We start from the raw sequence: 13,408 nt of genomic DNA, 5'->3' as shown, positions 1-13,408 counted from the left end.
AACCGTTCAAATTGGATGTTGAATGGCGAAACGGCATGCTCCGAAAGTTCGGAGAGAAGCTATGACAACAGGTAAATGCCATGACGCGTGGTTGTTGCGCTGCGATGTAAGAGGCTTTTGAGGGATTCGTCCCTCTGTGCCATCCGTCGTGGCAGACGGACTAATATTTATTGAAAAATGACATTTTTAGCCTAATTTTGACGTGGTGTGTTTCCCATATTTCCGTACTTGTTTTAAATTAATTTTTAATCATGGTTTGAGTTCAAATAATATTTTAAAATAAAAAGATTTTTTTATCCCAATGTTTTAAATTAATTATCTTTAAACTCTTGAGTTGTGATAATTCTTTTAGAGAATTTTTATTTAATCTTAATTATCACAACAATGCGTGAGTATTGTCCTGATAATATCAAGGTAGAGATTATACTTCTCCATTTCCCCATTCTCCATTCTTCATCAAAAGCCCATAGTTGAGCATGCGCGCTTTACTTGCTTCACCATGGCAAGACAATGGTCTGGGGAGTCAATGCCATGAAGGTCGACAGTGGGGATTTTGTCATTGATGAAGGGATAAGGTTTGAGGGTGGCTAAGAAGAAGAAAGAAGCTGCAAAGGAGAGGGAGAGAAAGAAGAGCGTATGCAACTCTACAATTTTTCCCGCAAATCATGGGTTTTTTGGTAAATTCACAAGAAATTTTATTTACATTTAAGTCCTTTGAAATCTCTTAGCTATTTGTATATTTGATAGGATTTTTGGATAGTTAAAATACTTGTAAGGGACTTTTCAGTCATTTTCTCAGCCAAAAAACCCATCTTCAAAAGCGCCCCCTAGTTTCAGGTCCAAGAAACAATAAACAAAAACAAAAAAAAGGCCCATATTCAACTAATTCAGGACCCAATACACACAACGCCCCACACACTACTTCACTCTTCAGAGCCTTATCAATTGAGGGCACAGTACCAACCTAATAACCAATTCAAGTTCACCTCAGCCCAAGATGCTGCACCACAACGTCTAAATTTTCCGTCCCAATTCATCACCATTCTATGATCCCAAGGTCCCACAAAACTGTGTCAATAGGGGCTGGCGCAGAACAAGGTCACGGAGAATCCAATCTGAAACCGAAGCTTCGAGAAGGAACGGAATCAATGATACTGTAATGAGCTCTTTGAAGGAAAAAGATCTTATATTGGAGAATGTCCGTTTTGGAATTTGCATCCTGTGGGACTTCAGGATCAGAGTGGCAAAAGGGAGCTCATATGTCTACGGAGTTTGACAGCCTTTTATAGTCTGTCCAAGATATTTTTGCTTCATACGTCAATTCTAAACTGACAACTATAACTTCAAAATCAGAATGCATGGTAACCAGAGTTTCAAAATCTTGTGGTTCCAACCTTAAAACATCTTGACCTTCCCATGAAAAAAAGAAACCCAAAATATCATGTTAGATATTCTCCAATATCTGTCTTTGCCATGGTTTTCATTCATCAAATCATCCTGGCATATCTGATTTTTGAATGATAAATAAACACGACAGTAGAAGTGGTTCACAATAACATTTCATACTGAGATTGATAAAGTTAAAGCCGTGCCCGGACCTCCTCATTTCCAATAACCTGCTTCAACGGGACAACAATCTAATAGTAACAGGACATCAAATGGTCTTCCACCAGACTTTTTAGGCTAATCATGGCATACATATAAAAGAATGTGTTCAACCACGGAAAATACAGTTACTGAAAAGACAACACTCCTCAGTTGATGCTACTAATTAACAATCAACTATGTCTCACCTCCCAGATTTTCATCTTCTGGGAACCACGAGTTTTATAACTCCAAGTAGGGAGAAATGGCACCTCGTACGTTAAAATGAAACTCGGGCGAGTATACACATTTAGGAATTGAATAAAAAGAGTGATAATACTGCTAAGGACTTGAGCTTCACAAAGCTGAAATCTTGGATCAGTTTTTGCCCGAGGGTCCAGGCGGCGATAACTAGGGACAAAATTAATAAAAGTTTAGCAGCGAAAAACAGCAGAGAAAAAGTGAGGGAACACAAAGAAAGTGATGACAGATCAGAACTTACCCTCCAGAAGACCTTGGCATGAAGAAGACCGAAAGGAACAGGACCAAATTGTCTTGAATCCCTGGAGTTATATATGTTATCTCCCTGAACCCAAACGTGTCCCTTGGGAACCTAATCAGGTGAGGCAAACACTCAGCAAACAAAATCTCCATAACCATTCACGAAGATACAAATCAACAGATGTCAAAATCACTCTTAAAATAGTCCTTCTGAATCAACAGGAACTGACACATGTGCATGGGAAATCAACGGTACCACTACAGTCTCGCATTTATCACTGTTCTTAGGATCTACGAGAAATGTGACACCATCACCCTCCAATCCAAGCAAGCGCTTGCACATCAACTTTCGAGGGTTTTCAGGTGACCGCACAATAACAATATCCCCGCGCTCAACTTTACCCAAACGGGGGGAGTTCCTTTCGGTCAATATAATGGTAGGCATCGGACCCATTACCGGAAGCATGCTTGGACCATAGATCTGCACATTCCAACCAGCTCTTTTGATGCTCTTTATCTTGAAATAGAATGTAAACATAAGGGTTTCTTCTCTTTTTTTGGGGCGGGAGGGCTTACCTGAATAGGATCCACGAGATAGGTGGCGGTGACATGAAGACAACAGGATAATTTGACAAGAGAGAATGCTATATCCCGTAGTTCTCTGGCAGAGAGTCCAAATTGCTTCAAATTTTTCCAAAACATTACTGGTAGCTTTGTTTGCTCGCCATCAACAACAACAGACCACGCAAACTTGGGGCTGACGCCGGTGTCGGAAGCACAGGGACCACGGGAAGAGGATCCGCTCTACCTAGTGGGCGAGGGATTTGTTAATGCCTTTCAGTTCTCTGCTGCCAGGCCAGACGCCAGGCTCAGGCGTGAAGAAGACGAAGGTGAGAGCGAGAGGCGACGACTCGGACGAGAAGAGGAGAGAGCGACGACGTCGTGAAGAGTGGCTGAGGATGACGGCGCCGTACAGAAGAATGTGGCGGCGGCGATCTGGGTTCGAACAGAGTTCGAGAGACGAGTTGAGCTCTTCTTCGGCGTTGGAGCTTTGAGTTATAGGTGGGAATACGGACGGGTCCGGTGCTTGAGCTCGATTATTTATTTTTAATTTTTTTAAAAGTCTGGCATTTATATAAAAAGTTCAAGGTCAAATTTAAAAGTACTGTTAAAAAAAATAAAATAATTAAAATAAAATTAAATATTATAAATTAATTAAAATATTTTAAAATTTGAAAAATTAAAATTCACATAATATTTTAAAAATTAAATAACATATTTAGAAATCTAAACAATATACATTCATCAATCAAAACTCAAATTCTCTTCATCCTCATTATCTACAAATAAAATATTAAATCTCTCGAATGTAAGTGTATTTGTTGAAGAATGAAGATGGAGGTGAAAATTTAATGTCAATTACTTTTACAATTTCTTCTTCATCATCTATAATAAATATTGACCAAATTGTGTCATTATCAATCAAATATATTTATGTATGTGTATGTATATATATAAAATAATCAGGCTTATCAGAGCTTGGAGGGCCTCCCGGGCTCGAGCCCTTTTTAACAGGGCTTATCAGGGCCAGGCCCTCTAGCTCGATTCCTTTGAAAAAAAATAATTTTCAAAACTCGAACCTTTATTTAAACAGGGCCTACAAGCTCGGCCCTCCAGACCCGATCCTTATTCTCAACTCTACTTTGAGCTTTGGCTCTAGCCCCTGCCTGACAACTGGTTGTTTTTTTGTAAAAACAAAACAACTGTCTTTTAATTTTTTAATTTTTAAATTTAACTCTATCAGCTACTATTTTTTAATTTTAATATCAAATTAATGGATTCAATTTATTAATTTTTAATTTATGTGTATAAAAATAATTTTTTTAATTGACTAATTTAAAAATGTAAGAGAGCTTGATTATTAGAAACGATAAGTATATCATAATTTAATAAGTAACATTAATTATTAATTAATTAATAAAGAAAAAATTAATCTTTTAATCCTTCAATTTTTAACTCACTTATAACTTAGTCCTTCAACTATGACTCATTGCGACTCAGTCCCTCAACTATAACTCGTTGTGACTCTGTCCCTTAACTTTTGATTCACCTATAATTCGATCCTTATTTTTTAATTTTTTTAAAAAATTTCTTATCAAATAACAGGGATAAAAAAATGCTCATATATTATTTTAAAATACTCTCCTCTTGCTCATTGATATGAAATATAAGCTAACATGAAAAAAAATAACAAAAGTTAAGGGACTAATTTGTAAGTGATTCAAAAGTTGAAGGACTGAGCCATTGGTGAGTCATAGTTGAGGGATTGAGTTATAAGTGACTTAAAAGTTGGAGGATTAAAAGATTAATTTTTTTATTAATAAATATCCATGAAACAATGGTATTATAATGTTTTTTATTATTTATAATTAATATGTAATTTGAACTTTAAACTATAGATTTATAAACAATTTGAATCATAAATCTTTAAAAAGTATATTTTAAAACTTAAACAATTCAAGTTAGAACAATTTCACCTTATCGATAAATTTAAACAAATGCTTGTTACTTTTAAAAAATTTAAATTTAATGTACAATTTTTATCAAATTTTACTTCTTTTTTTTCCTATCCTTATTTGAAAAAAATCGCAGAAACAGCCCCATTTTTAAAAAAGATTGATAGATATTTGTTTAAATTTAACGATGATGCAAAATTATTTTAATTTTAATTATTTATAATTTAAAATAAATATCTTTTAAAAGTGTAAGGTTCAAATTGCTGTTGAATCTAGAGTTCAAAATTCAAATTACATATCAATCTTTTTATTTAAAACTATTTTTATTAGTTACCTAATCATGTAATAATATTTCAGAATTTTTTTTATCATTATTATGAAATATCCTCACTTATCTTGAGGGATATTTTCCCAAACAAAACAAAACACTCACATTTTTTTTTTATTAATCATGAAAAACCCATGAATCAAACGGATCGATGTAAACTGTACCTGATGTACAGTAAGCCCCTCCCAAAAAAAAATAAAGAAAAAAACTTTTAATTCATTCTATTTGTTATAAGTTTTTTTATACTTTCAATTTTTTGTTTGTTTGTTGTAGAATGTGTTTTCATGATTCCGGTCAATAATAAATTAGCCGTCTTTTACAACATCCGCATTGATAATATTTAATGTTCAATTTTTTTTTGGGTCCAGCATATTTAACATTCAACTACTATTAATTATTGTAATTTTAATTAGATTATTTTTCATCTTGATGATTATCATATTTGCAAGATTTTTGAACAATAAAATTAAATTACTAAATATTTAACAACAATGTATTTTTAATCTCCTCGCACATCATATGGAGAAGTAAAACCTAATTGATTAGTGGCAGAAGGTACAATTTAAAGAATTGAAACTCCCAAAAATCATATTTACAGCATACAAACCAACATTGATGCCATGTTTGGTATGGTGAAAATGATTTTGATGGAAGTAAAAATGGATATAAAAATAGATATGGAAGTGAATATGAGTTTTAAAAATATGTTTGATTTGTTCATGGAATTGAAATATTATTTTTATTCAATATTAATCTTAAAAACAGTAAAAGACTAAAATGCCCTCATCTCAAAAAAAATATGCCTCGTCACAGATCAAAGGACCACTATGTAACTCACATCGATGAAGAAGACAAAGCATACAATGGAAGAGATGCAAGCATTTTGTCCTCTCCAGTCTTCTTATCGAAAATTTCATCATCCAAAAAAACAAAGCTCCCACCCTTAGATTCTAGAAGGAACCATCATGAATTACCTTCGTTGGACTTTCGCCAAAAAAGAAGAAAAAGATCAAATGACGATATTGTGCTAACTAAAGAAGCTCAGGGTCTAGCTTAAAGAAGATTGTCGCTAGAACTATGTTGTTGGCTTCATCTTCCTTGCTCTTCGATCACATGGGTAGTGTAGAGAAATAGAAAAAATATTATTTTTCAGGATAATATCTATTGATATTAGTTATGTATCAATAGGCTGATATGGATTAGTTTATCTGGTAGTTAGTTAGTTTCATTCTTGGCTTATCCTGGGCTATAAATAGCTTCTGCCCCTTTTTGTATTAGAGTGTGTTGATGTAAAACCCATTGGGTTAAGCAAAAGTGTATTATCCAATAAAGCATTCTTTTTCTATATGGTACTAGAGCCTTAGCTCATGATCCGACCCATTTCCTAGTCTGCCCGACCCAACTTTCATTTGTCTTCTTCGACTGAACCCTAGTCACCTTCCTTTTCACGATTCTTTATTCTCCTCATGACACAACGTCTTTTCCTTCCTTGCACACAACATAACGTCCACGAACATGTCAGATTCATCATCTACCTTCGATCTTTTGGCCAATAATAGCATTGCTAAATCAAGAAAATGTAAAAGGCATCTCTAGCAGCAGCGTCCACACCACTCTTGACCTCAATCATCCTTTGTATCTCCATCCTTCTAAGACACAGGTGACTTCACTTGTGACTCAGCCTCCAATCGGAGCTACAAATTACACAATATGGAGCCGCGTCATCAAGATAGCTCTTCAAGCAAGAAACAAGATGGGTATTATTGATGGGTCCTGTAGACGAGAAGCCCAAGATCTGAGTCTTTATGGGCAATGGGATCGCTGCAATGCTGTGGTACTCTCATGGCTAATTAATTCTGTCTTAAAAGAGATTTCAGCCAGCATCACCTTCTCAGAGAGCGCAAATCTCGTATGGGAAGACCTTCAAGAATGCTTTAGCATCATCGATGGCTCCAAAATTTACAGTCTGCATCATCTAATCAATTCACTCACTCAGGAATCGATAACAGTGTTGAGCTATTTTACACGATTGAAGGAATTATGGGAGGAATAGTATGTGGTTGTACCTTTGCCCAGCTGTAAGTGTGATTCCTCTCTTGACTATGCAAGAACCGTACAACAACAGAGGTTGTTTCAGTTCCTTATGGGACTTAATTCATCCTATCAACATGTTCGGAGTTAAATCTTGCTAATGAGCCCTCTCTTGATAGTAAATCAAGCATACTCATTGGTTTGTCAAGAAGAAATGCAACACAACTTGACTCAACCTCCTCACAGCTTAAATAATGAAGGTTCTGCCATGACTGCTAGAGGATGTGGTAGATACAGTAGAGGGCGAGGGCGAATAAGCTCATCTGAAGAATGCACATACTGTCACCGTCAAGGCCACAAAAAGGACAATTGCTACTAATTAGTGGGATTCCCACCAAGCTTTGGCCAAGGAAGAGGCACCTAAGATCGACAAATCAACTACACAAATGCCCCTGTTAATCCAACTCCAATTCAACCACAAGAAAGTCAGCTTCCTTCCTAACAAGACTATGATAGCATTCTCAAGATGTTACACAAAGACATTAAGCCTGCTCCTTCTGTTGGTGCTATAACCACAAATGACTTGAAAGAATCATCAGGTTCGACTTGCAATATCCTGTCTCTTACACATTCAGCCACACATATTTCAAATATGCATAAACCATATTGGCTGTTAGATTTAGGAGCCATTGCACATGTAGTCAGTTCATTAAGTTTCTTTAATAAATTCACTAAGTATGCTGGGACTCCTATTAAGATACATATTCTAAAATGAGAAAAATTGATAGTCACACACGTAGGATCTATCATGTTATTTGATGACATAATTCTAGAAAACATACTTTATACACCTAGAATTCATTATGATTTGGTTTTTGTCTCACGCCTCACCTCAGAACACACTTGTGTTGTTGCCTTCTTTCCTGATGTATGTGTTTTGCAGGACCTTTACAATGGAAACACTAAGACGATTGGTAAAATAGATTCTAGACCTTACATTGTAGAGGAGACTGATGTTTCTATTTGTAATTCCTCTACTTCTAGTAATGAACTTTGGCATCTTAGGTTAGGCCATGCTTCATTTCATACTCTTAAGCATCTTAGTTCTTTAAAAAGTGAATTGTCTTCTATTGACACTGATAAATGTGATGTTTGTCTACAAGCAAAACAACCTCAGTTGCCCTTTCCTGATAGTAATAATACTACTGCTCATTGTTTTGATCTCATTCATATGGATGTGTGGGGTCCATATAGAGAACCCACACACCAAGGATATAGATATTTCTTGACTATTGTAGATGACATGTCACGAGCAACTTGGGTATATCTGTTAACCAATAAATCTAAAGTTTTTTATTACATTAAGATTTTCTTTGCATATGTACAGACTCAATTTTCTGCCCATATCAAAAGAGTAAGAACAGACAATGGAACTGAATTTATTAATAATGATGTGTCAACTTATTTTTTGAATAATGGAATTGCTCATGAGACTTCTTGTCCTTACACACCTCAACAAAATGGGGTGGTCGAGAGAAACATAGGCATATTCTAGAAGTTGCTAGAAGTCTCATGTTTCAAGCCAACATTCCTATTAAATTCTGGGGAGAAAGTATTAGAACTGCTGTTTATCTCATCAATAGGACACCTTTTAGAGTGATCAACTATAAAACTCCATATGAATTATTGTATTATAAACAACCTGACTAGAGACATATAAGGATTTTTGGGTACTTAGCTTATGCAAAAAGGTTGAATGAAATGGACAAATTTCACCCTAGGTCTGAACCTTGCATCTTCTTAGGATATCCTAATAATAAAAAAGGGTACCTCCTTTATAGTATTATGGAAGATATATTGGTCAGTAGAGAAGTTATTTTTCTTGAGAATAAATTCCCTTACAAAGATGAGGCCCTAATGAATTTAAATTAAAAGGGAAACTCTTTAACTAAAGCTTTGGATCCCTTTTTCTTTGATACTCCATTTGATAATTATCAAGCTATTAATTATGTTCCTAATACTCCTGATATTGTTTTAGATACTTCCTCCCCTAACTTTGTTAACAATAATGATATGCAGACCCAGTCTGATTCACATGATTCTGGCCTACAAACTGATAGTTTTAATGAGTCTGTGATTCCTAATAATTCAAGGTTGGAGTCTCATACTAAAACATCACCACCATCACGACCTGTTAGGAATAGAAAACAACCAACTTGGCTTAGAGATTATGATTGCACAAAGTTAGCTCATTTGAATAGTGTTGAGGCTAAAAACAAGAGGAAAATTCTATATCCTATTCAACACAGTATTTGTTAAACCAATATATCATCCTCTTATAAAGATTTTTTAATATGCATGGATGAGATCATAGAACCAAACACTTTTGAAGAGGTAGCCATGGATAGTAGGTGGATAGAGGCAATGAAGAATAAGATAGATGCCTTAGAGAGGAACAAGACTTGGGAAATAGTTGATCTCCCTGCTAGTACGAAAGCCATAGGGTGTCGATGGGTTTTTAAAAAGAAATATAATGCTGATGGCACCTTAAATAAGTTAAAGGCTAGGTTAGTTGCAAAAGAATAAAATCAAATTGAAGGAGTTGATTACTTTGATACTGTTTTTCCTATAGTTAAGATGACCACTGTTAGGACTGTTTTATCTTTGGCTGTTAAAAATAAATGGAGTATGTGTCAAATGGATGTAGATAATGCATTGTTACAAGGGGATTTAATTGAAGAAGTCTTTATGAAAATCCCACAAAGTTTTGCTAAAAATGGAGAGAAAAAGGTTTGTAAACTTACCAAGCCTTTATATGGGCTAAAACAAGCTTCAAGGTAGTGGAATTTAAAACTATCTGAGTCTTTAGTTGCAGGAGGTTTTATACAAAGCAAACATGACTAGCCCTTGTTTTCTAAGCAAAAGGGTAATGATTTAGTTTTAATTCTAGCCTATGTGGATGATTTACTTATCATTGGAAATTCAGATTCTTTTATCCAGGAAACAAAAGATTATCTTCATAGTAATTTCAAAATGAAAGATCTAGGTCCTTTGAAATATTTCTTAGGACTAGAAATAGCTAAATCTGAGAAAGGAGTTGTCTTAAACCAAAGAAAATATGCATTAGATTTGATTTTTAGTATTGGGTTGAGTGCTGCCAGACCAAGAAATGTTCCTATGGCTCAAGGTTTAAATTTGTACAGTGAACCTAGAAAGGGGGAGAAAGACCCTCTTTTGCCTAATGCAACTAGATATAGAAGATTAATTGGTAAAATGCTGTATTTGACTATAACCCGTCCAGATTTGAGTTTTACTGTGTAGGTGTTAAGTCAATACATGAGTAGTCCAAGAAATTCACATATGAAGGTAGCAATGAATGTGATTAAATACCTGAAGAAAGATCCTAGTAGAGGCATATTCTTTCCTTCAAGTGAAGGGACAATGCTTGAAGGATATTCATATTCTGAATGGGGGGCTTATGTAGACACTTGAAGGTCTGTTGCAAGGTATATCATTAAGATGGGAGGAGCATTAGTTGTATGGAAGTCGAAGAAACAAACATCAGTTTCACGTTCCTCAGCAGAAGTTGAATATAGGGCCTTAGGAAGTACTGTTTTAGAGATTACATGGCTGGTTGGTTTGTTGAAGGACTTGAAGGTTGAGAGTCCTCTCCCTGTTCTAGTACATTGTGACAGCAAAGTAGCAATTCAGATTGCTTCGAATCCAGTGTTTCATGAACGGACGAAGCATATTGAAATTAATTACCATTTTGTTCGTTGAAAGCTTCAGGAAGGAATGATCAATTTACGCCATGTGCCTTCTTCAGATTAGCAGGCAGATATTTTTACTAAAGCTTTAAGTAAATTGGGTCATGAGAGAATGTTAGACAAGTTAGGAACCATAAATATTTTTGGTTCTAACTTGAGGGGGAGTGTAGAGAAATAGAAAAAATATTATTTTTCAAGATAATATTTATTGATATTAGTTATATATCAGTAGGTTGATATGGATTAGTTTATCTGGTAGTTAGTTAGTTTCATTCTTGGCTTATCTTGGGCTATAAATAGCTTCTGCCCCCTTTTGTATCAGAGTGTGTTGATGTAAAACCCATTGGGTCAAGCAAAAGTGTATCATCTAATAAAGCATTCTTTTTCTATAGGTAGCCTTCATCATTGCCGTTGCCATGAAAAAGAAGACCCACTATTGACAGGAGAGATCGTGAAATTGTTGGAGGTTGCCAAACATCCTAGTTCATCCTCGTTGTTTACAAACCTTGGTTCATCCTTACCATTTGTAGAGAAGGTTGCTGTCATTCAGTTCGATGGATGAGAAGACAAAGATATAGGTGGAATCAGTGAAGGAGGAGGTTGTTGATGTTAGTGAAAGGAATAGCACGAGCGACAATGGCTGAGTAGTAGAGGTCAGAGATCGAATGTTAGAGGTCAGTTTTCATTATGCTGAGGTTGCCATCGTTCAAGAGAAGGTGGAATTTGGAACTGCAAAACTGAGATTTTTTGATGGAACTCAATTCCATCAAAATTGATGGAAATGATTTCTATTTGGAAGTTAAATCCAACCTCATTTTAATCAACCAAACATAAAAAAATTTCAATTCCAATTCCATATCCATTTCTACCCTCTCAATTTCATCACACCAAACGGGCCCTAATGTAGATTCCATTTCCAATTCTGTATCAATCTTCTTAATTCCGAGGTACTAAGCATAGCATAAGGAATCAGCAACTATGAAATTCTCGGCATAATTATTGAGACCGAGATTTTAGGCTTTCTTTTAGAAGTTGAAAATGGTCATATTTAAAAGTACGTCAGTTTAATTAGCATTATTATATTACTGCAAATAAAATTAGAAACGTTTATTTAGTTATTAATTTATATTTTGATGATTGTCAGTTTCAATTTGTGATGCATCCCGAATGAGAATTCAAGAGGATATATTGGTCTTGAAAATAATTTAAGTTGTAACTAATTGATTTTTTTTTAAGAAAAACCAATAAAAAAAATTAAGGGAGAATCACATGCAAGGACCTCTCAAAAAAATTATTTACAAACAAAAATCAATACAAAACTGATTGATATTAAAATGAAAGTATGACTTGTGGTCAGTCTTTGTCTATAAATAATTTTTTTGAGGGGTTTTTGGATGTGACTTTTTCAAAAATAAATTATTAACCATATCAAGTTTATAATATTTCTTAAGGTTTTATAGCCTTGCCTTTTTCTTTTTTTTTTTCTTTCTTTTTCTTTCTTGTTTTTTTTCTTTGTCCAGCTTTTTCTTAGTTATCATATCAGATTTTTGTCCAACATAACACCTTTATCTTATCCTGTTCGCGTTCGTCTCTTGAGATTAGGAGAGGTAAATAAGGTCGATACAATGAAAAGAAGGAATATTAAAATATAAAAGGACACGAATGACACCAACGGGCATTTGGTCTAGTGGTACGATTCTCGCTTAGGGTGCGAGAGGTCCTGAGTTCAATTCTCGGAATGCCCCACATATATGAGGCCTTTTAGCTTCTTTTCAATTAGTTTTTAACCAGCTAACGTATCAAGTTCTTTACTTTAAAATTCATCCGGTTATGCATACTGACGAGCACGCGCACACATCCAGTTTAAACATATTTTAGTACTAACTAAACCATCAATCAAAGGCTATTTGTATTTCAAGCGAGTCATTCAATTCCCACTACGCATAAGAGCAGCAACCATAACCTGCAAGAAACCAAAATGATCGATCAAGTGGGTTTATTTCAGACTTTTAAATCCAAAGAATAAAACCCAGATGGGCTCGTCAAGTCAGGTAAAGAAGAAATAAAAAATATAGCTTACTTGGGTCAGAGACAACAAGAAGAGCATGGGAATAATAGTCACAGTTCCAGAAGTTGCTGCCCATCTCAGCATCGTACTGATATTTCTCACGTGATCGCTCTCAACGTAACTTTGCATTGCTCGCTGAAGGCTTCGCCACATACCACCCCTCCTCTCGTAAAGAAACGTCACTAAGCTGTTCTTTTACATATTTACTTTACTGCTAAGCATCATCTACACCAAACGTTTTCAAAACCAGAGAGTCCGTAGTATGTTTTTTTTCTTGTCCATTGTCAAACTTCACATTATTCCCTCTTGCTCAAGCAAATTTAAAATCACTTAGCAGTTACAAGGCCAATCATAATATGTGTGTGTGTGTGTGTTGAAGGCGAGAAGTAATTAACATAATTAACGTGTTGAAGGTGAGAAGGGAGAAGAAAAATGAAGAGAGGTGAAACTGGAACGAAGACACAACCATGTTGAGAGAGACCAAAGTAACTTTTGCGTAGCGAAAACAAAGCTATGCTGTACTACTGTGTGGTTACGATTAATTGCTGTGGATTGTTGTCATATTGAAAACCTTAAGGCAAGGTATATGTATAGATGTTTTACACAGTTGTAG

The 13,408-nt window shown here is 35.1% G+C and overlaps 1 protein-coding gene and 1 non-coding gene across 2 annotated transcripts; one reads left to right on the top strand and one right to left on the bottom strand.

Moving 5' to 3' along the window:
* Positions 1-1,649: 1,649 nt before the first annotated feature.
* Positions 1,650-3,133, bottom strand: LOC129304391 (uncharacterized). Its single transcript, XM_054944027.1, has 4 exons — positions 2,662-3,133; positions 2,342-2,566; positions 2,087-2,197; positions 1,650-1,995 (listed from the first exon to the last, which is right to left on the bottom strand). Exons 1-4 carry the CDS (start codon positions 2,785-2,787, stop codon positions 1,963-1,965), a joined length of 495 nt encoding a protein of 164 aa, XP_054800002.1. The 5' UTR covers positions 2,788-3,133; the 3' UTR covers positions 1,650-1,962.
* Positions 3,134-12,400: 9,267 nt separating this feature from the next.
* On the top strand, positions 12,401-12,472 carry TRNAP-AGG (transfer RNA proline (anticodon AGG)). The gene has a single exon. It is a non-coding gene; the product is annotated as a tRNA-Pro (tRNA).
* The last annotated feature ends 936 nt before the right edge of the window (positions 12,473-13,408 follow it).

This window comes from Prosopis cineraria, unplaced genomic scaffold (genome assembly GCF_029017545.1).
Source record: "Prosopis cineraria cultivar Desert tree isolate PC_DT_omini unplaced genomic scaffold, ASM2901754v1 PC3, whole genome shotgun sequence".
Classification (NCBI taxonomy): domain Eukaryota; kingdom Viridiplantae; phylum Streptophyta; class Magnoliopsida; order Fabales; family Fabaceae; genus Prosopis; species Prosopis cineraria.
Note: the sequence above shows the minus strand (reverse complement) of the source record. Positions and strands in the feature narration are given on the sequence as shown.

Excerpts from the sequence above, each read along its gene's own strand:
- LOC129304391 (XM_054944027.1), bottom strand. The coding sequence starts at position 2,787 with ATGTTTTGGAAAAATTTGAAGCAATTTGGACTCTCTGCCAGAGAACTA. Across the intron at positions 2,198-2,341 it reads ATAAATGCGAGACTGTAGTG|GTTCCCAAGGGACACGTTTG; the intron begins GTACCGTTGATT and ends TCACCTGATTAG. Across the intron at positions 1,996-2,086 it reads ATGCCAAGGTCTTCTGGAGG|TTATCGCCGCCTGGACCCTC; the intron begins GTAAGTTCTGAT and ends TTTTGTCCCTAG.